This window comes from Choloepus didactylus, chromosome 27 (assembly GCF_015220235.1).
Source record: "Choloepus didactylus isolate mChoDid1 chromosome 27, mChoDid1.pri, whole genome shotgun sequence".
Classification (NCBI taxonomy): domain Eukaryota; kingdom Metazoa; phylum Chordata; class Mammalia; order Pilosa; family Megalonychidae; genus Choloepus; species Choloepus didactylus.
In genome coordinates, this window is record NC_051333.1 from 15,236,027 (window position 1) to 15,260,146 (window position 24,120).

The 24,120-nt window shown below is 43.9% G+C and overlaps 1 protein-coding gene and 1 long non-coding RNA gene across 3 annotated transcripts; one reads left to right on the top strand and one right to left on the bottom strand.

The window, feature by feature from the left end:
• Positions 1 to 3,797: 3,797 nt before the first annotated feature.
• On the bottom strand, positions 3,798 to 22,608 carry SELENOV (selenoprotein V). 2 transcript variants are annotated; one of them, XR_005214421.1, is made up of 7 exons: positions 21,750 to 22,608; positions 11,005 to 11,029; positions 10,829 to 10,882; positions 10,633 to 10,707; positions 10,436 to 10,534; positions 9,505 to 9,535; positions 5,397 to 5,423 (listed from the first exon to the last, which is right to left on the bottom strand). XR_005214421.1 is itself a non-coding variant. In XM_037820408.1 (6 exons), the coding sequence occupies exons 1-5, from the start codon at positions 22,499 to 22,501 to the stop codon at positions 10,457 to 10,459; spliced, it is 984 nt and encodes a 327-aa protein (XP_037676336.1). In that variant the 5' UTR covers positions 22,502 to 22,606; the 3' UTR covers positions 3,798 to 5,423; positions 10,436 to 10,456. The 2 variants fall into 2 exon arrangements, 1 of the variants encoding a protein (XP_037676336.1); XM_037820408.1 differs by lacking the exon at positions 9,505 to 9,535 and having other exon boundaries at positions 3,798 to 5,423; positions 21,750 to 22,606.
• On the top strand, positions 3,959 to 5,832 carry LOC119521767. Its single transcript, XR_005214422.1, has 3 exons — positions 3,959 to 4,083; positions 4,177 to 4,241; positions 5,345 to 5,832. It is a non-coding gene; the product is annotated as an uncharacterized LOC119521767 (long non-coding RNA).
• Positions 22,609 to 24,120: the final 1,512 nt, after the last annotated feature.

The following is a 24,120-nucleotide window of genomic DNA, read 5'->3' on the forward strand; positions in this document are numbered from 1 at the left end:
CTCTTCTTGATAGGTATGCTTTTTTATCTGACAATCTCTGGCTTTTTTTTTTAACTTTTTATTTTGAAATAATTTCAAACTTACAGGCAGCTGAAAAAATAATACAAACCCCATACAGAGAATTCCAGTATACTCCCACCCCCAGTAACCAGATCGACCAATTTTAACATTCTGCCACCTTTGCCATATCATTTTTTTCTTTCTTTCTCTCTGTTATCTATCTATCTATCTATCTATCTATCTATCTTCTGAACATCTGAGAGTATTTGAGAACAATTTGCACACATTATACACCTTGGACACATAATGATTCCATGTACATTTCCCATGAACATGATATTCACTGATGTCATCACCTTAAGTGCAGTTATCAAGAAATTTAACATCGATATAAAGCTTACATTCTATATTCCAATTTTTTATACCCCATTAATGTGTTTTTGAGCCTTTTCTCCATTTTTAGATCCCATACAGTATCATATATTGCATGTAATTGTCATTACTTTTTAATTTCTCTTCCCTTTTAAAAAAAATTATGGACATATATACACAACATAAATCTTCCCATCCCAACCCCTCCGAAGCATACCAGTGGAATTACTCATCTTCACAATGTCACTGTACCCTCACCACCACCCATTATTAGAACTTTCCCTTCACTCCAAACAGAAACCCTACACCCATTTTGTATCAACTCCCCATTGCCCCTGACACCCACCCATAGTAACCTGTACTCTACTTTCTGTTTAGGAGAGTGAATATTCTGATATTTCCTTTGTGGTTACCATAGGGCTTAAATTTAACATCCTATATCTGTAACAATCTCATCTGCTTGGATACCAACTGAGCTTCAATAGTATATGCATCCGCTATGTTCCTATACCCCTCCCTCCCCCCACTTTTATGTAGTTCTTGTCACAAATTATGTGTTTATACACTATGAGTCCAGAACAACTTCTTTATCATTACATTTTGTGCCTTTGCCTTTTGATCCTGTAGGAAGTAAAAAAAAGTGGAGTTACAAACCAAAATTACAATAGTACTGGCATTCATATTTACCCACATCATTATCTTTACCAGAGATCTTTATTTCTTCACATGGCTTTAGTCAATTTAGTGTCCTTTCCTTTCAATCTGCAGAAATCCCTTTAGGGTTGGTCTAGTGGTGACAAAGTCCCTCAGTTTTTGTTTATATGGGAATGTCTTAATTCCTTCCTCGTTTTTTGAAAGGCAGTTCTGCCACATATAGAATTCTTGGTTGGCCATTTTTTTTTGCTGTCAGCATTTTAAATGTCTTCCCACTGCCTTCTTACCTCCATGGTTTCTGGTGAGAAATTTCACTTATCTTATTGAAGCTCCCTTGTGTGTGACATGTTGCTTTTCTCTTATAAGCTTTCAGAATTCTCTCTTTATCTTTGGCATTTGGCAGTTTGGTTATAACTTGGTGTAGGGTGGGTCTATTTGGGTATATCCTGTTTGGAGTTCATTGAGCACCCTGGATGTGTATATTCGTGTCTTTTGGTAAATTTGGGACGTTTTCTCTCTGCTCCTTTCTTTTTCTTTTCTTTCTGGGAATCCCACAATATATAGATTGTTACACCTGATGATGTCCCACAGGTTCCTCAGGCTCTCTTCACTTTTCTTCATTCTTTCTTCCCTCTCCTCAGACTAGATGATTTCAATTGTCTCCTCTTCAAGTTCATGGATTCTTTCTTCTGCCAGCTCCAATCTCTTATTGAATGCCTTTAATTTTAATTTGTTACTGTGGTCTTCGACTCTGGTTCCTTTTCATAATTTCCATCTTTCTACTGATACTCTTTTTGTGTTCATCTATCATTTTCCTGATTTCCTTTAGTTCTTCATCCATGTTTTCCTTTAGCTCTCTGAGCATACTTAGGACGATTTTTTAAAAGTCTTTATCTGAAATGTCCCAGGTCTGATCCTCCTCACTGATGGTTTCTATACTTTAATCTTCTCCTTTACCTGGGCCATTGCTTCCTGTTTCTTTGTATGTTTAGAGAAAAGCCCCCATCCCAGGCTGTGTCAGGTGCCCCTCAGCCCACCCTGTCATGGCCCTGAGCCAATGTCTGCCTGGAGACTGTAGAAATAGACATTTTTTTAAAATGGTATAAGTCACAAAGTGTGATTACTTTGGGAGTAAAGCACAGGGAACCAAGAAATTGAGTTAACAGGATGTGGTCATATCCAGGGCACAGAACTGAGACAAGATTCTGAAGGGGAAGTGGGTGTGAGCCTGGCACAGGGCCCGGGGAATGTGTACCAGGAAAAGGGAGCCAAGTGTGCAGAGGCAAAGAGGCGGAAGTGCCCCTGGGAAGGAGGAGAGAGGTGGGAGATGAGGCTGGCAGGGTGCCTGGGACATGGCCGTGCAGGGCCTGGAGGCTCAGACAGGCAGTTTGCTAGCCGGGCAGCAGCTTCGCAAATGGGAGGCAGCCCCTGACTCCTAGAATCATGGCTGGGGATAGACAGCACCAGAGGGTGTCTTTTTTTTTTTTAATTATGGTAAGATATACAACATCAATTTTGCCATTTTAGCATTTTTACATGTACAGCTCAGTGGGTGGCATTAATTACTTTTATATTATTGTGCTACTAAAACTTCATCACTCAAAACAGAAACTCCACCTATTAAACAGTAACTCCCCATTCCCCTTCCCCTAAGCCCCTGGTAATCTGATATACTTTCTGTCTATAAATTTGCTTATTCTAGACATGTCATGGGAGCAGAATCATACAATACTTTTCCTCTCTCTGGGTTATTTAGCCTAATGTTTCCGAGGTTCATCCACGTGTAGCATGTTTCAGAACGTCATTCCTTTTTAAGGCTGCGTACTGCTGCACTTATGGACAGACCACCTTTTGTCCAGCCATTCATCTAGTGATGAACTTGGGCTGCTTCCACCTTTTGGCTATTGTGAATAACGGTGCAATGAACGCTGGTGTGCAGACACCCTTCAAGCCGGGCGGGTGTGCCTCAACCAGCAGCTCCAGCAGCGGCCTCTGGGGCCCCGCATTCGTGATTCTGGCAGGGACAGCAGCTCCCTGGTGAGCCGGTTCTGTGGCAGGTTCACAGCAGTCTTCCCAGGAGGCCCAGCTAGAACCCACTCTCCAGCCCTTCCAACATGCTGTAAGCACCCAAATTGCTGGAATCAATCCTTTTCTGCTCTAAACAAATAGGGTGGTTTCTGTCTCCTTCAATGAACCAAGGCTGATATAGAATCTAAATCCATAAAGTTAAGAGGGGCTGATTTGGTGGTTACAAATACACTGCTTCATGGACCTCACAACTTGAGAGAGCAGATGTTTTTAGCTCCATTTTACAGATGAAGAAACTCAGGCCCAGAGAGGTGTAATGACCCATTACCAATCCCACACCCTCACCCATGACACTAGACTGGTCCCCACATCCTTTAGGTGCCCCCCATCCCGGCCCTGACCCCTTGGCCTGTGGTTTCCCATCACAGCACTGGTCACTATGAGTTGTCACTGTCCGCCGACGTGTCTGTCTTCCCCACTGGACTATGAGCTGCCTGAATCAAGGGACTGTCTGGTTTACCTCTGTCCCAGCACCAGCCAGGGATACAGCTGTGTGTGTGTCCCAGCACAATGCATGTTTGTTGTGTGAACAGTTGGATTACTAGACAGATGGACAACCCCCACCCACTCCTCCTCTTCCTTTCCCACTGCTCCTTCAGCCTTTTTGCTAGAATTGCATGAGATTTATATTGTCTAGAGTTTTCAGCTTCCTTAATTTAAAAAAAAAAAACAAGACACCTAGGTTCATTCCTGCCGAGTGAGCGTGCTGCTAACTTTGGTAAGGAGGTTGTTGAGAGAAAGGAAGACGACGTCACTTCACAGGAAGGAGGGAGAGCATATTCGTTTCCTTTATCTGCTGGAACATACGACCACAAACTTGCTGGCTTAAAACAACAGACGTTTACTCTTGCAGTCTGGAGGCCAGAAGTCTGAACTCGAGGAGCTGGCGGGGCTGCACTACGCCGGGAGGCTCGGGAGAGAATCCGTTCCTCACCTCTTCCAACTTCTGGTGGCTTCAGACATTCCTTGGTATCTGTCCCCATCACTCCAATCCCTGTCTCTGTTTTCCCATCACCTTGTCTCCTGCGTGCCTGTGATTTCCCTCTGCCTCTCTGTTATCAGGAGATTTGGGATGGCATCTGAGGCCTATCCAAATAACCCAAGATGATCTCATCTCAAGTCCGCAGGTAAGGATGGACTGGGATGGGTGAGTGGGCAGGGGACAGGGTGCTGTCCTGGAGTCACAGCAGAAGACGAAGTGGGGCTTCCAGGAAAGTTTTGCTTTCTTAGTAAGAAGAGACTGACCCAGCAGACAGGTCTTTGCTTCTTCACCCACTTCCTCCCGGAATCCAGACATTAATGTGTAGAAGTGCAATCGTGGAACAATCTGCACGAGCCCCAAAGCCAGCACATTAACCAAAGTAGAAAAGAACTATGGGTCCCCAATGGCACGCCCACCTGAAAACTTGTTTCATGAAAACAATTTGGTTTTGCTGTTGTGTGAGCTATGGGCAGTCAAGTTTGCTGTTACTTGCAGGCAAAAGCACACACAACTAAAGCTACACACATCAAGCACTAATTCTGTGCCAGTGTATATGCTAATCTCTACCCAGGCATAATTTATAAAATATAATTATCACAAAAATTCCAAGAGTTAGTTTTATACCCCCCATTTTACAGATGAGGAAAATGAGGCACAGAGAGGGGATGTCCCTCGTTGGAGGTCACACAGCAACTAAGTGGTGAAGCCAAAGTCTGACTCCCATGTCTATGCAGCTGAGTCTCCTGGCATGTGCCCAGCATCCCCCACAGTAACAGGCAGAGAGGTGACCCACAAATGTCTACTGAATGCACAAATGCTCCTCCCCCAAGTCACAGAGACCCCTCCCTACACCAGGATGCTAAGACCTGAGGGTTTAGAAAGTAGGCTCTGGAGTACAGTGGGGTTCTGGATGTCAAGGATTTGGGACTCACTGTAATCCCCTGCCTCCTCAACCCCTAAAAATGCCAACAAGACAGAAAGTTTCAAAACTTACCCCTAACCAGGGCATGGGAAACAGAGAAGCCACAAAAGAAACAAATTGGCCTTGACAGCATGAAGAGTTGACGCTAGACCACCAGAAGAAAACCTGAGTCTTATATTCGGCAAACCTCCCTCCCAGCCCAGAATGTGCGAGATGTTGGAAGCACTGTCACAGGAGCCCTCTACTTACCCCAGAAGAGCAGACAAGCCAGACAGGGACACAGGAAGGCAGTCTCTGTATGTATTTACCTCTTCACCCCTCCCCAGCCCCACCCTAGCCCCAGCCACCATCGGAAAAGGACCTGACTGCAACATTTCAGCCCTTCTCGTCATCCTGCTGAGGCTCCTGAGATGGGGAAAGAAGAGAGAAGATAATAATTTCAAACACAGAAATAATAACAAGAGTGCAACAACTCCATAAAAGTAATAGCATTTCTACAGGGATTACTATATGCCTGGCAAAAAAAAAAAAAAAAGTTCTAGAGCTTTACATGGATTCCACACCCACTCAGCTCTCCTTGCTATTTCTCAAAAACACCAAGTAAACTGGCAAACTCCTACCCCAGGACCTTGGCACTTGCTACTCCCTCTGCTTGTAATGCTTTCTTCCCCAGAAGCCCATGATTCAATCCCTTACATCCTTCAAGTGCTCAAATATCACCCTCTCAATGAGGCCTTCCCTGACTACCAAACTGAAAATTGCCAAAAAAAAAAAACAAAACAAAAAACTCCCCAGCACTCCTCATTCCCTTCCCTGCTTTATTTTGCTCCTTAGCACTTGCCACCTTCTTAAAGGTCTTGCAATTGACCTATGCACCATGTTCATTGTCTGTCTCTCCCTCTACAATGTGAGCCCCAGAAGGCCAGGGGTTTGTTCACTCCTGTATCCCCAGGGCCTAGGACCGTATCCATTACATAGTAGGTGTTCAGCAAGTATCTGTTGAATAATTTTTTAAAAAACTCCAATGAGGTGAGGGCTTTCATAATCTCTGGTTTACAGAGGAGGAAACTGAAGCATAGAGAGGTGAAGGCATTGACCCCAGGTCACACAGCCAGTAAATGCCAAAGCTGGGATTCTATTCCACTATTACTCACCCTCCGATCTGTAAGGTAACGTGTTATTATTCACCCAGCACCCACCCCTATTCTCCTGGCAGTGGTGTGGGGTGGGGGGTGGGGGGCAACCCTGCCCCCAGCTCCAGGAGTGGGCACATGACTCAGGACTGGCCAATGAGCGCACACACCCCTTTGGGCCTTAGTGATTCATTTGGGGATAGACATGTGACCTTATCTAGGCCAATGAGAACCTTCTGCAGGACATGTACCCCTAGGAGTGGGGAATAAAACCAGCCTGGGGGTGGGGGGTAGGGGAACAAAAAACCAGAACCCAGAAGAAAGGAGAGTTAGCGTCCCAGTGGCAGCCTTCAGGTGCCTGCATCCAGCCATACCTGTGGCACCCTGGACTCATTTCTTATGAGCTGTTTTTTTTTTCCTTAAGCCAGTTTGGGCTGCATTTTCTGCTGCACACAGAAGAGTCCTTACTGATTGCAATAATAACAACTGCTATCACATATTGAAGAAGGACTTTGGCAAGCCTTTAGCACGTCTAGCCTCACCTCACTTTGGCCCGGTATAGCTGGCGGATCCAGGACATGAACTCAGGTCTCCATGACCCAGGAAGCTGAGTGCATATACACCACCCTAGTCTACATAATGACAGGTGTGAGAAATAGACTTCTACCCCACCTTCACTGACCCCACACCCCACCTGGCTGCTAAAAATAGACCTAAGTGTCTGGCATTTAGTAGGGATTCAAAACAAAAAACAAAATCAGGTTTATAGTTCTTTAAAAACAGCTAATAATAAAACACATGGACCTGTCTGGATCCTAACTCCACAAACCAACTGTAAAAAGATATGTTTGCGATACATGTGTAGGAATTAGAAGATACTAAAACATCTTTAAAATTTGGTTGCATACAATGGATTGAGGTGGACTAATGGTACATCGACAGATGAGCAGAATAGTGAAGTGTGGTGTTTGCGTACAATAGAATATTGAGTGGCTGAAAGAAGGAATGAAGTGGTGAGACATAAAACTAAATGAATGGATCTTGAGGACAGTATTTTGAGTGAAATACACCAGAAACAAAAAGACAAACATTGTAACACCTCACTAATATGGACTAACTATAATGTGTAAACTCTGAGAACTGAATCTTAGAGCACAAGTTATCAGGGGAATGCTTATTGTAAAGGTCCCTAGATTGTAAGCTCTTATGGCAGTCACATCCATTCCTGAATTGTAATGGTTGTCTTTAAATTCTGAGATGCTGAGCTCCTTGTGTATAACGTCAGTCCCTGGAACATCAAGTATCAGTGTGACACCTGAAACTCAGAGCTAGAGTCTGGCAGCTATGAATGTCAGTATTACCTGAGACAACAACTGTTAAAAAAGCTTAAAAAGAGTTCAGACTTCAGTTAGATATAGGAATGAAGTGGATCTGGTTAGGACTAAGGCAAATCAGGCCAAAGGGTAAAGGAAGATATTGACTGTTTTAAAACTTCAACTTCTGTGTGAGACCAAAGGAAGAGATGTTTCTGAGCCCTCAATCTTGGGCTTGCCCTTATGAAGCTTGTTACTGAAAAGGAGAGGCTAAGTCTTTTTATAATTGTGCCCAAGAGTCACCCCCAGAGAACCTCTTTTGTTGCTCAGATGTGGCCCTCCTCTCTAAGCCCACTCAGCAGGTAAACTCACTGCCCTCCTGCCTACGTGGGACATGACTCCCAGGGGTGTAAGTCTCCCTGGCAACATGGGACATGACTCCCAGGGATGAGCCTGGACCCAGCATCATGGGATTGAGAAAGCCTTCTTGGACCAAAAGGGGGGAGAGAAATGAAACAAAATAAAATTTCAGTGACTGAGAGATTTTAAATGTAGTTGAGAGGTCATTCTGGAGGTTATTCTTATGTGCCATATAGATACCTTTTTTTAGTTTTCAGTGTATTGGAACAGCTAGAAGGAAATACCTGAAACTGTGGAACTGCAACCTAGTAGCCTTGGATTCTTGAAGATGATTGTATAACCATGTAGTTTACATGGTGTGACTGTGTGATTGTGGAAACCTTGTGGCTCACACTCCCTTTATCCAGTGTATGGACAGATGGGTAGAAAAATGGGAACAAAACTAAATGAAAAATAGGGGGGAAGGAAGGGGATGGGATATTTTGGTTGTCTTCTTTGCATATATTTTTATTCTTATTTTAAATTTTTGGAGTAATGAAAATGTTCAAAAATTGATTTTGGTGATGAATACACACCTATTTGAGGGCACTGTGAACAACTGATTGTACACTGTAGATGATTGTAGGGTATGTGACTATATCTCAGTAAAACTGAATTGGGAAACAAATTTTGGTTGCATGTGTTAATGGTCTCACATATACGTCAAAAAGTATCTATCTGAGATGCACACTGAAGTATTTATTTACTAGTGAAATGACCTGAGGTCTGGAATCTACATTAAAATTCTATAGTAAATGCAAAGGAGAGGCTAAACATGCATATAATTGTGCCTAAGAGTGTCCCCCTGAGTGCCTCTTTGTTGCTCAGACGTGGCCCTCTCTTTCTCTCTAACTAAGCCACTTAGGCAGGTGAACTCTGCCCTCCCCCCTACGTGGGACCTGACTCCCAGGGGTGTAAATCTCCCTGGAAACACAGGATATGATTCCCGGGGATGAATCTGGACCCGGCATCATGGGATTGAGAATATCTTCTTGACCAAAAGGGGGATGCAAAATGAGACAAAATAAAGCATCAGTGGCTGAGAGATTTCAAATGGAGCTGAGAGGTCACGCTGATGGATATTCTTATGCACTATATAGATAATACTTTTTAAGTTTTAATGTATTGAAATAGCTAGAAGTAAATTCCTGAAACTACCAAACTCCAACCCAGTAGCCTTGACTCTTAAAGAAGATTGTATGACAATGTAGCTTACGAGAGGTGACAGCGTGATTGTGAAAACCTTGTGGATTGGGTGTTCTTTTTTACTTTTATTTTTTATTCTAATTCTGATTCTGACATAAGGAAAATGTTCAAAAATAGACTGGGGTGATGGATGCATAACTATATGATGGTACTGTGAACAGTCAATTGCACACCATGGATGACTGTATGGTATGTGAATATATTTCAATAAAACTGAATATAATTAAAAAAAAAGTAAAAAAAAAAAAAAAGTGGGAGGAGAATAAATGAAACAAGACAAGGGAAAGTTGATAAAAGTTAACCTGGGTCATGACTATATGGAGTTCATTCTCTTATACTCACAACTATTATATATGTCTAGAAATTTCCACAACAAAAAAGGTTTTAAAAATTACGCCCTCCATTTATATAAAATTCTAGAAAATGTAAACTAACCTACAGTGACAGAAAGCAGATCAGTGGTTGCCTGGGACCAAGCAGCAGAAAGAAGAGATTACAAAAACTCATGAGGAAACTTTTGGGGCGATGGACATGTTCATTATCTTGACTGTGGTGGTGGTTTCCCAGGTGCACGCCCAGGTCAAAACTCATCAACTTGTACACTTCCAACATGTACTATTTCTTATACATCAATTATACCTCAGTAAAGTTGAAAATAAAAGTGGAAACATATATACGCAACAGACAAAGGACTAAGCTAGTAGCACTTGCAAATGTGTATGCAGTAAATGCCTTAAAAAATCCACTATCAGTGGCAAGTAAATTATTCAGCATATACTTTAAAACCTTTGAACGATGCTACTATCAGAACTTACTGTGACGATGGATTCCCTGTTCTCTATCTATACCATCCATTACCACAGGCTGTAGCCATCTGTGGCTACTGAAGACTTGAAATGTGGCTAGCGTGATAGATGAGTCAGTTTGTTTAACTGTATTTAATTCCAAGTAAATTTAATTTAAATACCCACATGCTGTTATTGGCTAGCCCAGCTTTACAACTAAAAAAAAATTAAAATGCTCTTTTGAAAAAAAAAGTACAGACTATAAACAGTGAGCCCTACCCTGTGCCACTTATTTTTTTGCCTTTTTAAAAAAATTTATTCACTAACACTGTACCCACCAAGCAAAAACTCCACATACCATTAGTTGCCTTACATGAGCCATCTCACTGAATCGTTTCAACAACCCCATTTCACAGAGGAGGAAACTGAGGCTCAGAATAGGGTGTGGGTGACTTGTCTCTGGTTTTAAGTGAGGACTAGCTGAGCTAGGACTCGGGCCGTGATTCCTAGACAGTGTCCTGCCCCCGACCCCGCTCCAGCCTCTGCCCTCCCACGGCCACCTCCACAGGCCCTGGCCTCACCTCCAGCTCACCAGTTGCCTGCTACCTTTTCTTGATTGCCTCGTTGATACTGCTCACAATTTTCTGCATCTTGCCGTCATCCACAAAACCATCACCTTTCTGGGCACAGAGAGAAAGAGCACAAACATGTCTCCCACACACCCCCAAACCCCAGCACCACCCTCCTGCCCCATCCAGGACCCTTTGCTCAGAATCACCTTCTTCGAATGGACCAGTTGTCCGTCCACAAACACTTCAAACTCCCCTATGGCCTGGGAAGATCTCTCCTCCTCCTGGGGAGGGAAGGTTGGCAGTTGGGGGATGCTGAGAGTTCTCGGGAGCCCCTCAGGGATCTCGGGGCCCTGAGCACCACCCCACCCACACCCGTTCCCCCCAGGCTACCAGTACACTTACAAAGAGTAGACGATTTGGAAACTGCAGCTCCAGACTCCTTTTCAGTAGAATATACTGCAGGGAAGAAGCGGGCAGGGGGGTGGGTGTCACAGGTTCACAGGTCACGGGGCCACAGGGCAGGGGAAACAGGCACCCCTCCCCAAACTCCCCCCACTTCCCAAACCAAAACTACTCACCCGAAGGCTGTAGCTTCAGAGGCCACTGGAGGCCGACAGCAGAGGCAGAAAGAGAGGAAGGGAAGATGCGGCATCAGTAGATCCCCAACCGTACAGGGAGCCTGTGAACACCTGAGTCTGATCGCGTCCCTGCCCTGTTCAGGGCCCGCCCAGGGGTCCATCTCACTCAAGGTAAGAGCCAGTCCTCCCGCTCACGGTCAGCCCCCAACACCTACCCACCGTCATCCCCCGGACTCGCCACCTCGCTCACCGCGCTCCAGCTACAGGCCCACCCTCCGTCTTCTTCCCACGCTCCAGACAAGCCCCTGCCTCGGGGCCCGTGCACTGGGTGTTCCCTCTGCAAATGCTTCCCCTGGGGTCTGCACGGTCCCCTCACTTCCCTCCTCCAGGCACTTGTTCATCCATCACCTTCTCGGTGAGCCCCTTCCTAGCCACCCAAGCTAAAACGGCAAAAAACACCCCCCACGGCACCTTTTATCCACAGCACTGATCACTTTCTAATATACTAGATAATTTACTCTTTCTCAAATTGCTTATCGCCTGCCCCACCACGCCAGAACGTCAGTGTTGGAAAGGCGCCCTGTCTTGGGATTCCCCAGGGCTGAAAACCATGGTAGGTGCTTAATAAATAGTTGTTGAATGAATAAATTAATGAATTGATAGAGACAGAGGAAGCGATGGAAAGGAAGAACGTGGGCAGAGAAAGAAATAGCAGGGGAGACAAGGAGCCAGAGACAGTGAGAGGGAGAAAGAGAGACACGTACAACTGAGGAAAGGAAAAGAGAGAGTAGGTTGGGGAGAGAGGCAGAGAGCAGGAAGGAGCAGCAGAGAGAGAAGCGAGACAAGGGCATGGAGAGCCTTCTGGAACAGGACAGTGGCCAGGGATTGGAGGGGGAAACCACAGCCCCTTCCCGTGGCCACATTCAGCCCTGGACTTTCGACCTCGGGGAGTCAACGAACATTATCATTATTGATGTTGTTCGCAAACAGGAGCTCAGATCTGGGACAGTGAAAGAGAAGAGAATCCAGCATCCCCGGGCCTTTGCACTTGCTGCTCCCGCGACCTTGACACCGTGATCACCTTCCCCGGCTCTGCCTTAGTAGGTGGCTCTCATCTCAGAGTACAGCACCAGGGCCACCTCCTCAAAAAGGCCGCCCCTGCCTCCCAGCCTAAAGGGTCCATGTCCTCCCTAAGAGGGTTCATCTCCCTTCAAAATAACATGCTCCTTTTGTGTCAGTAGCACTTTGCCTCGGGAGGGGAGCAGGTGGCTCTGCCCAGGGCTCCATTCCCAACACAGACGTGGCACACAATGGCCAGGGCACTCAAAAGTGAATGAATGGGGGGGCCCATCCCATTCAGCATGGCAGGGTGAGATGCTTCCATGCCCCCATAGAAGCTTTGAACAACCAGTAACAACAGGCAGAAACATCTTTCTTAAAGCACCAGAAAATAGTTAAAGGGCTGCTGTACCAAGCTGAGCACCGAATCAAGAAAAAGGCCACTGAAAATTAAGCAGGAGGATCTCTAACCCCACTTCTCACCAGCTTGGTGCACAGCCAGCCCATGCTCCCAATGTGAGTCCCAGGTACCGGTTCCAGAGGGAGCAGAGCAACCCTCGTGCACAGACTAGGAGTGTGCGTGTCCGGCCCAGTCCGTCCGGTGGTGGCCTGAGGGACTTGCAGTCCCAGAAACAGAACTTGCCCTGCAGGTGGAAGGCAGTTCACAGAGAGCTCTCCTATAGAACGCTGTGGGAGAGCACTCGAGTGGCTGCCTGGGGCGAGGGATTGCTGACTGTGAGATGTACAGTGCAGTGCCTGGGATGGAAAGGAAACTGTTTCCTAGGGAAGGGGGACATTTGAACCTGTGTAAATAGGGTAATTCCCAGAGCCTCATGCATATGCCTAAAACAAGAAGCATGCTCAGAAAGGATCAGGGTAACCCCTACACTTTGGCCTCAAGCTATTCTCTAAACTCATTTTATAGATAATCCCTGAAGGAGAGCACTTGCATAGATCAATCTGCAAAGACTGGGAAAGCTGTTTTCTTTTCTTCTTCTTTTTTCTTAGCTCCTGGCATTCAAGGAAAGTTCTGTCATAACACTAGCCACCATCAAGCATACCAATATATACATTATGGGAGTCCCAGAAGGAGAAAAAAGAAAGCGGTAGAGAGAATATTCAAGGAAATAATGGCTGAAAACTTCACAAATTTAACAAAAGACATGAATAGGTACATTCAAGACATTCAATGAACTCAAACAGGAGAAACCCAAATAGACCACACTGCAGCATACTATAATTAAATTGTCAAATGCCAAAGATAGAGAATTCTGAAAGCCACTAGAGAGAAGCAACATGTCATGTACAAGGCAACCTCAATAAGATTAAAGAAAGATTTCCCATCAAAAACCATGGAAGCAAGAACGCAGTGGGAGGACATATTTAAAGTGTTGAAAGCAAAAAAGTGCCAACCAAAAATGCTATGTCTGGCAAAACTGTCTTTCAAAAATGAGAAATAAATTAAGACATTCCCAGATAAAAGCTAGGGAATGGATCACCACTAAACCACCCCACCAAGAGATACTAAAAAGAGTTCTACAATAAAAAAAAACAAAAAATACCAAAAAAGAAAAGAGTTCTACCGTTTGAGAGGAAAGGACAACAGACAATAAATCAAAGACACATGAAGAAATAAAGATCTCCAGTGAGGGTAATGACATGGGTAAAATAAATGCCAGCACTATTGTATTTTTGGATTATAACTCCTTTTTACTTCCCACCAGATCTAAACGACAAATGCATAAAATGTAATGGTAAATCAGTAGTTTTGGATTCATCATGTATAAACACATAATTTATGACAAGAACTACATAAAAGTGGGGGGGGTGGACAGAGGGGTGTAGAAATGTAGTTTGTGTATGCTAGTGAAGTTAAGTTGGTATCAAAGCAAAGGAAATTGTCAGTTTTAGGATGTTAAGTTTAAGCCCCGTGGTAACTACAAAGAAAATATCGGAGAATGTGCAAACTCATAGAGGCAGAAATTAGAGTGCAGGTTGACAGGGGCCAGGGGCAGGGGGAATGGGGAGTTAATGCCAAATGGGCATAGGGTTTCTGTTTGGGGAGATGTAAAAGTTTTAGGGAAGGAAGGTGGTGACGGTTCCACCGTGATTAATCTCACTGAATGGTAGGCTTGGGAGGGATTGAGATGGGAAAGTTTATGTTTTACGTAAATGCCCACGATTTTTAAAAAAAGAGTAACTAAAGAGACAATGACAATTAAAGGCAAAACATGTTCCTGGACAAGATCTGACATGGGTGGAGAGAAGGCTCAAAAGGACATTATCAGTAGCCTTCCCTGCAACCTCAGCTGATTGTCCCAGAGCTGGGAAGGTGGAGCAGTGTGAATTAACAAAGCCCCATTCAGCCATCATTTGAGCAGACTGGGAGCCTCCCTACAAAGCCCAGCAGCCCAGAACTGCCCTGGAGGGACGGCACTCACCTGTGACATAGCACAGTCATCCCTCAACAGAGGACCCGGGGTGCACAGCCTGGAAGAGGGGCCCACTTGCAAGTCTCAGGAGCCATACGCCAATACCAAAGACTTGTGGGTCAGTGGCAGAGACAAACTGTGGCAGGACTGAACTGAAGGATTAGACTATTGCAGCAGCTTTAAAACTCTAGGATCATCAGGGAGATTTGATTGTTAGGGCCACCCCCCCTCCCCGACTGCCCAGAAACACGCCCCACATACAGGGCAGGCAACACCAACTACACACGCAAGCTTGGTACACCAATTGGGCCCCACAAGACTCACTCCCCCACTCACCAAAAAAAAGGCTAAGCAGGGGAGAGCTGGCTTGTGGAGAACAGGTGGCTCGTGGACGCCACCTGCTGGTTAGTTAGAGAAAGTGTACTCCACGAAGCTGTAGATCTGATAAATTAGAGATAAGGACTTCAATAGGTCTACAAACCCTAAAAGAACCCTATCAAGTTCAGCAAATGCCACGAGGCCAAAAACAACAGAAAATTATAAAGCATATGAAAAAACCAGACGATATGGATAACCCAAGCCCAAGCACCCAAATCAAAAGACCAGAAGAGACACAGCACCTAGAGCAGCTACTCAAAGAACTAAAGATGAACAATGAGACCATAGTACGGGATATGAAGGAAATCAAGAAGACTCTAGAAGAGCATAAAGAAGACATTGCAAGACTAAATAAAAAAATGGATGATCTTATGGAAATTAAAGAAACTGTTGACCAAATTAAAAACATTCTGGACACTCATAGTACAAGACTAGAGGAAGTTGAACAACGAATCAGTGACCTGGGAGATGACAGAATGGAAAATGAAAGCATAAAAGAAAGAATGGGGAAAAAAATTGAAAAAATCGAAATGGACCTCAGGGATATGATAGATAATATGAAACGTCCAAATATAAGACTCATTGGTGTCCCAGAAGGGGAAGAAAAGGGTAAAGGTCTAGGAAGAGTATTCAAAGAAATTGTTGGGGAAAACTTCCCAAATCTTCAAAACAACATAAATACACAAATCATAAATGCTCAGCGAACTCCAAATAGAATAAATCCAAATAAACCCACTCCGAGACATATACTGATCACACTGTCAAACACAGAAGAGAAGGAGCAAGTTCTGAAAGCAGCAAGAGAAAAGCAATTCACCACATACAAAGGAAACAGCATAAGACTAAGTAGTGACTACTCAGCAGCCACCATGGAGGAAAGAAGGCAGTGGCACGATATATTTAAAATTCTGAGTGAGAAAAATTTCCAGCCAAGAATACTTTATCCAGCAAAGCTCTCCTTCAAATTTGAGGGAGAGCTTAAATTTTTCACAGACAAACAAATGCTGAGAGAATTTGTTAACAAGAGACCTGCCCTACTGGAGATACTCAAGGGAGCCCTACAGACAGAGAAACAAAGACAGGACAGAGAGACTTGGAGAAAGGTTCAGTACTAAAGAGATTCGGTATGGGTACAATAAAGGATATTAATAGAGAGAGGGAAAAATATGGCAAACATAAACCAAAGGATAAGATGGCCGATTCAAGAAATGCCTTCACGGTTTTAACGTTGAATGTAAATGGATTAAACTCCCCAATTAAAAGATATAGATTCGCAGAATGGATCAAAAAAAATAAACCATCAATATGTTGCATACAAGAGACTCATCTTAGACACAGGGACACAAAGAAACTGAAAGTGAAAGGATGGAAAAAAATATTTCATGCAAGCCACAGCCAAAAGAAAGCAGGTGTAGCAATATTAATCTCAGATAAAATAGACTTCAAATGCAGGGATGTTTTGAGAGACAAAGAAGGCCACTACATACTAATAAAAGGGGCAATTCAGCAAGAAGAAATAACAATCGTAAATGTCTATGCACCCAATCAAGGTGCCACAAAATACATGAGAGAAACACTGGAAAAACTAAAGGAAGCAATTGATGTTTCCACAATAATTGTGGGAGACTTCAACACATCACTCTCTCCTATAGATAGATCAACCAGACAGAAGACCAATAAGGAAATTGAAAACCTAAACAATCTGATAAATGAATTAGATTTAACAGACATATACAGGACATTACATCCCAAATCACCAGGATACACATACTTTTCTAGTGCTCATGGAACTTTCTCCAGAATAGATCATATGCTGGGACATAAAACAAGCCTCAATAAATTTAAAAAGATTGAAATTATTCAAAGCACATTCTCTGACCACAATGGAATACAATTAGAAGTCAATAACCATCAGAGACTTAGAAAATTCACAAATACCTGGAGGTTAAACAACACACTCCTAAACAATCAGTGGGTTAAAGAAGAAATAGCAAGAGAAATTGCTAAATATATAGAGACGAATGAAAATGAGAACACAACATACCAAAACCTATGGGATGCAGCAAAAGCAGTGCTGAGGGGGAAATTTATAGCACTAAATGCATATATTAAAAAGGAAGAAAGAGCCAAAATCAAAGAACTAATGGATCAACTGAAGAAGCTAGAAAATGAACAGCAAACCAATCCTAAACCCAGTAGAAGAAAAGAAATAACAAGGATTAAAGCAGAAATAAATGACATAGAGAACAAAAAAACAATAGAGAGGATAAATATCACCAAAAGTTGGTTCTTTGAGAAGATCAACAAGATTGACAAGCCCCTAGCTAGACTGACAAAATCAAAAAGAGAGAAGACCCATATAAACAAAATAATGAATGAAAAAGGTGACATAACTGCAGATCCTGAAGAAATTAAAAAAATTATAAGAGGATATTATGAACAACAAACTGGATAATGTAGAAGAAATGGACAATTTCCTGGAAACATATGAACAACCTAGACTGACCAGAGAAGAAATAGAAGACCTCAACCAACCCATCACAAGCAAAGAGATCCAATCAGTCATCAAAAATCTTCCCACAAATAAATGCCCAGGGCCAGATGGCTTCACAGGGGAATTCTACCAAACTTTCCAGAAAGAACTGACACCAATCTTACTCAAACTCTTTCAAAACATTGAAAAAAATGGAACACTACCTAACTCATTTTATGAAGCTAACATCAATCTAATACCAAAACCAGGCAAAGATGCTACAAAAAAGGAAAACTACCGGCCAATCTCCCTAATGAATATAGATGCAAAAATCCTCAACAAAATACTTGCAAATCGAATCCAAAGACACATTAAAAAAATCATACACCATGACCAAGTGGGGTTCATTCCAGGCATGCAAGGATGGTTCAACATAAGAAAAACAATCAATGTATTACAACACATTAACAAGTCAAAAGTGAAAAATCAATTGATCATCTCAATAGATGCTGAAAAAGCATTTGACAAAATCCAACATCCCTTTTTGATAAAAACACTTCAAAAGGTAGGAATTGAAGGAAACTTCCTCAACATGATAAAGAGCATATATGAAAAACCCACAGCCAGCATAGTACTCAATGGTGAGAGATTGAAAGCCTTCCCTCTAAGATCAGGAACAAGACAAGGATGCCCGCTGTCACCACTGTTATTCAACATTGTGCTGGAACTGCTAGCCAGGGCAATCCGGCAAGACAAAGAAATAAAAGGCATCCAAATTGGAAAAGAAGAAGTAAAACTGTCATTGTTTGCAGATGATATGATCTTATATCTAGAAAACCCTGAGAAATCGACGATACAGCTACTAGAGCTAATAAACAAATTTAGCAAAGTAGCAGGATACAAGATTAATGCACATAAGTCAGTCATGTTTCTATATGCTAGAAATGAACAAACTGAAGAGACACTCAAGAAAAAGATACCATTTTCAATAGCAACTAAAAAAATCAAGTACCTAGGAATCAACTTAACCAAAGATGTAAAAGACCTATACAAAGAAAACTACATAACTCTACTAAAAGAAATAGAAGGGGACCTTAAAAGATGGAAAAGTATTCCATGTTCATGGATAGGAAGGCTAAATGTCATTAAGATGTCAATTCTACCCAAACTCATCTACAGATTCAATGCAATCCCAATCAAAATTCCAACAACCTACTTTGCAGACTTGGAAAAGCTAGTTATCAAATTTATTTGGAAAGGGAAGATGCCTCAAATTGCTAAAGACACTCTAAAAAAGAAAAACGAAGTGGGAGGACTTACACTCCCTGACTTTGAAGCTTATTATAAAGCCACAGTTGCCAAAACAGCATGGTACTGGCACAAAGATAGACATATAGATCAATGGAATCGAATTGAGAATTCAGAGATAGACCCTCAGATCTATGGCCGACTGATCTTTGATAAGGCCCCCAAAGTCACTGAACTGAGCCATAATGGTCTTTTCAACAAATGGGGCTGGGAGACTTGGATATCCATATCCAAAAGAATGAAAGAGGACCCCTACCTCACCCCCTACACAAAAATTAACTCAAAATGGACCAAAGATCTCAATATAAAAGAAAGTACCATAAAACTCCTAGAAGATAATGTAGGAAAACATCTTCAAGACCTTGTATTAGGCGGCCACTTCCTAGACTTTACACCCAAAGCACAAGCAACAAAAGAGAAAACAGATAAATGGGAACTCCTCAAGCTTAGAAGTTTCTGCACCTCAAAGGAATTTCTCAAAAAGGTAAAGAGGCAGCCAACTCAATGGGAAAAAATTTTTGGAAACCATGTATCTGACAAAAGACTGATATCTTGCATATACAAAGAAATCCTACAACTCAATGACAATAGTACAGACAGCCCAATTATAAAATGGGCAAAAGATATGAAAAGACAGTTCTCTGAAGAGGAAATACAAATGGCCAAGAAACACATGAAAAAATGTTCAGCTTCACTAGCCATTAGAGAGATGCAAATTAAGACCACAATGAGATACCATCTAACACCGGTTAGAATGGCTGCCATTAAACAAACAGGAAACTACAAATGCTGGAGGGGATGTGGAGAAATTGGAACTCTTATTCATTGTTGGTGGGACTGTATAATGGTTCAGCCACTCTGGAAGTCAGTCTGGTGGTTCCTTAGAAAACTAGATATAGAGCTACCATTCGATCCAGCGATTGCACTTCTCGGTATATACCCGGAAGATCGGAAAGCAGTGACACAAACAGATATCTGCATGCCAATGTTCATAGCAGCATTATTCACAATTGCCAAGAGATGGAAACAACCCAAATGTCCTTCAACAGATGAGTGGATAAATAAAATGTGGTATATACACACGATGGAATACTACGCGGCAGTAAGAAGGAACGATCTGGTGCAACATATGACAACATGGATGAACCTTGAAGACATAATGCTGAGCGAAATAAGCCAGGCACAAAAAGAGAAATATTATATGCTACCACTAATGTGAACTTTGAAAAATGTAAAACAAATGGTTTATAATGTAGAATGTAGGGGAACTAGCAGTAGAGAGCAATTAAGGAAGGGGGAACAATAATCCAAGAAGAACAGATAAGCTATTTAACGTTCTGGGGATGCCCAGAAATGACTATGGTCTGTTAATTTCTGATGGATGTAGTAGGAACAAGTTCACTGAAATGTTGCTATATTATGTAACTTTCTTGGCGTAAAGTAGGAACATGTTGGAAGTTAAGCAGTTATCTTAGGTTAGTTGTCTTTTTCTTACTCCCTTGTTATGGTCTCTTTGAAATGTTCTTTTATTGTATGTTTGTTTTCTTTTTAACTTTTTTTTTTCATACAGTTGATTTAAAAAAGAAGGGAAAGTTAAAAAAAAAAAAAAAGAAAAAAGACAAACAAGGAAAAAAAAAAAAAAAAGATGTAGTGCCCCCTTGAGGAGCCTGTGGAGAATGCAGGGGTATTCGCCTACCCCACCTCCATGGTTGCTAACATGACCACAGACATAGGGGACTGGTGGTTTGATGGGTTGAGCCCTCTACCATAAGTTTTACCCTTGGGAAGACGGTTGCTGCAAAGGAGAGGCTAGGCCTCCCTATATTTGTGCCTAAGAGTCTCCTCCTGAATGCCTCTTTGTTGCTCAGATGTGGCCCTCTCTCTCTGGCTAAGCCAACTTGAAAGGTGAAATCACTGCCCTCCCCCCTACGTGGGATCAGACACCCAGGAAAGTGAATCTCCCTGGCAACGTGGAATATGACTCCCGGGGAGGAATGTAGACCCGGCATCGTGGGACGGAGAACATCTTCTTGACCAAAAGGGGGATGTGAAAGGAAATGAAATAAGCTTCAGTGGCAGAGAGATTCCAAAACAAGCCGAGAGATCACTCTGGTGGGCACTCTTACGCACACTTTAGACAACCCTTTTTAGGTTCTAAAGAATTGGGGTAGCTGGTGGTGGATACCTGAAACTATCAAACTACAACCCAGAACCATGAATCTCGAAGACAGTTGTATAAAAATGTAGCTTATGAGGGGTGACAATGGGATTGGGAAAGCCATAAGGACCAAACTCCACTTTGTCTAGTTTATGGATGGATGTGTAGAAAAGTAGGGGAAGGAAACAAACAGACAAAGGTACCCAGTGTTCTTTTTTACTTCAATTGCTCTTTTTCACTCTAATTATTATTCTTGTTATTTTTGTGTGTGTGCTAATGAAGGTGTCAGGGATTGATTTAGGTGATGAATGTACAACTATGTAATGGTACTGTAAACAATCGAAAGTACAATTTGTTTTGTATGACTGCATGGTATGTGAATATATCTCAATAAAATGATGATAAAAAAAAAAGGACATTATCAGGACATATGAAAAAAAGTGGAATGTAGACTGTAAGCTTTACACCAATGATCTATGCTACCTGTACTCAAATGTTCATCAAATGGATTGACGGACACACAGACAGATAGATATACTGATAGAATGATATGGCAAGTGTGGCAAAATGTCAAAATTGGTGGATCTGGGTATCTTGGGGGATAGAAGTATGTTAGAGTCCTCTGTATGAGGTTTGTATTATTTTTGTAACTGTCCTATAAGTTTGAAAGTATTTCAAAATTAAAAGTTCAAAATGTTGAAAAAAATGAATGAATGAAAGTGAATGAAGCACAGAGTCAGGAATCGCGGTGCTGCAGCAGGGTGGGGATTTGAACCCAGATTTCTCTAGCCTCAAAAAGAATCACAGAGGGAGCCAAGTTTCCAACTTTGGGGTGCTATCGGACTCCCTCCCCTCACCTTGACCAGAGCTCCAGCACCTACATCCAGCCCCTTCCCAATGGGGAGGAAGGCATGTGTGGGTGGGGGCAGTCCCTCACCAGTAGATCACTCGAATCGTGATTTTCTTGTCCATTTGGAAGTTCTCGCTGGTGGAGGCGCGCGTGTTGGCGGAGGCGCGCGTGTTGTTGGAAATCGGTAAGGAGGTGAGCGACGGGTTGGTCTCCAGAACCGGTGCCGGGACGGGCCCGGGAGTGAGGTTGCTCAACCTGGACAATAAGTCCGCCCTCGGGGTGATCTCAGAGGTGGGCCCCAGTACCGTAGTGGACGCTGGAGCGGCGGCCGGAAGGGACCCCTGGGCCATCCTAGATAAACTGGTAACTGATGGGACCCGCTTCAGACTCGGTACCCACACAGGATCCTCATCAGGCGACGGAGGTGACTCGAGAGCTTCTTCTGGGGGCGGATCCAAAGGCAGGACGGGGGTCGGGAGGGATTCCCGGACCAAGACCGCTTCCGGGACCGAGACCACTTCCGGGACCGAGACCGCTTCCGGGATCGGGGCGGCGGCCCGGGCTGGGGCTGTGTTGGGGGCTCCGACCACAGTTAGTGTCCGTACCGGGGTCGGAGGGCGGACCGGGGTCGGGGGACGGACCGGAGTCGGGGTGCGGACCGAGGTCGGGGTGCGCACCACGGTTGATGTCCTTACCGGGGTCGGGGGGCGGACTGGGGTCAGGGGGCGGACCGGAGGCGGGGGACGGACCGGAGTCGGGGCCCGGAGTTGTGTCGGGGTCCGGGTCGGGGTTGGGGTCCGGACCTGGGAGGGGGCTGGGGCTCGCGCCTGGTTGTTCATGGGCGGCCAGGTGGGACCGCGGTAACCCTCCGTCAGTCTGGGGAGCGCAGCACCGGAACCGGGGTTCTAAAATGGCAGGCGACCACAAGGGGGCACTGTTACCCCGCGTTCCACTCGGTGCCGAAGTTCTGTTGCCCTGGGCCGGGGGCGGGGTGGGAACCCCTAGATCTCGCCTAATAAGTCCCATCCCCTGAACCACTAGGGTAAGAAACGCTCAAATTGTCCCAGTATTTCCCTCGGCTGTGGTGAACGTTCCTGTCTTCAGTATGTTAACTGAGTGCCTGCTGTGTGTCCGCTCCTGTGCAGGGTGATTCTGGGACAGAGGTAATCGATCAATCCCTGGTCCCTGCGCTCACCATGCTCCTGTCCAGTGGGGGAGACACATCCGTCACCAAACAGTGACAGCCCAGAGTGATTGGGGCCATGATGGGAATAATAGTGCAGCGAGTTCAGGGTTGGATGCAGGAGGCACCGCAGAGGGATCGGGGGTAGGAGGAAAGCCCAGGGGCTGTGGGTGCTCAGAGGAGGTACTAGACAAAAGTCTGCGGCAATCAGAGAGGACTTCCCAGAGGAGGAGACAATTGAGAGATCTGGAAAATAGTAATAATGACAACAGAGAATTAACGTTTATATAGTGCTAAGTACAGTACCCTTGTCCACAGCTAGGAAATGGCAGAGCTGGATTCAAACTCACGAAATCAGGCTGCGGAGTCCTGGCATTAACTTCCCTGAGAAGGACCCTCTCCAACCGCGAGCTCCCCAAGAGCCAGGGCTCTTCTGTCTTGTTCAGTGCCGTATCTCCAGCTTCTAGAATAAGGCCTGGCACACAGTAGGTGCTCAATAGGTATTTGTGGAGTGAATGGGAGAGTTCAAGAATAGAAGTTAGCTAGGTAAATAGGAAGCTAGCTGGAGGCAGAGGGAAAAGCCTGGCTGGTTCCTGGAGTTGAAAGAGCTTGGGCAGAGCTGGAGAACAGACAGTGAGCAGGGCAGCCAGTCAGCTGGAGCAGGGCACAGTGGCAGGGACACCAAGGGCTCCTTAACCATTCAGGGCACACAGACTCCGTCCTGAGGCCATGGGGAACCATGGAAGGGTTTTCCAACTAACACACACATAATCTGTTAATGTAAATATATATGTGTGTATATTACATATAAAGATATATCACAAATATAAAATAATAGATATACATAATAGATATAGATTGTATAACAATATATTATATATAAAGATATGTCATCAATGTAAAATAATAGATTTATAATAGATGGAAAGGTAAAATTTTGCAATAGTGTAACACTCACAAGAAGATGGAAAAATAGTACAGAGGATTCCCTTGGACCTTCGGCCCAGCTTTCCCCATTGATAACATCTTACATACCATATGCATGGTCGAAAGCTGCCACTGGTACAGTTTTACCTCAGGTACAGACCTTATTGGGATTCCCAGAAAGGTTTTGAGCAGAAGAGGAGCTGGACCCTCGGTACTTCCCAATTCCCAAGAGCCCTCCCTGTGTTAAACCTGGGGCCTGGATCTCAAAATCCAGGAAGATCAGGAATAGACCTAATTTTCTGTGTGATGCTGGGCAAGTCTCTATTACTCTCTGTGAGATGAGTCCCC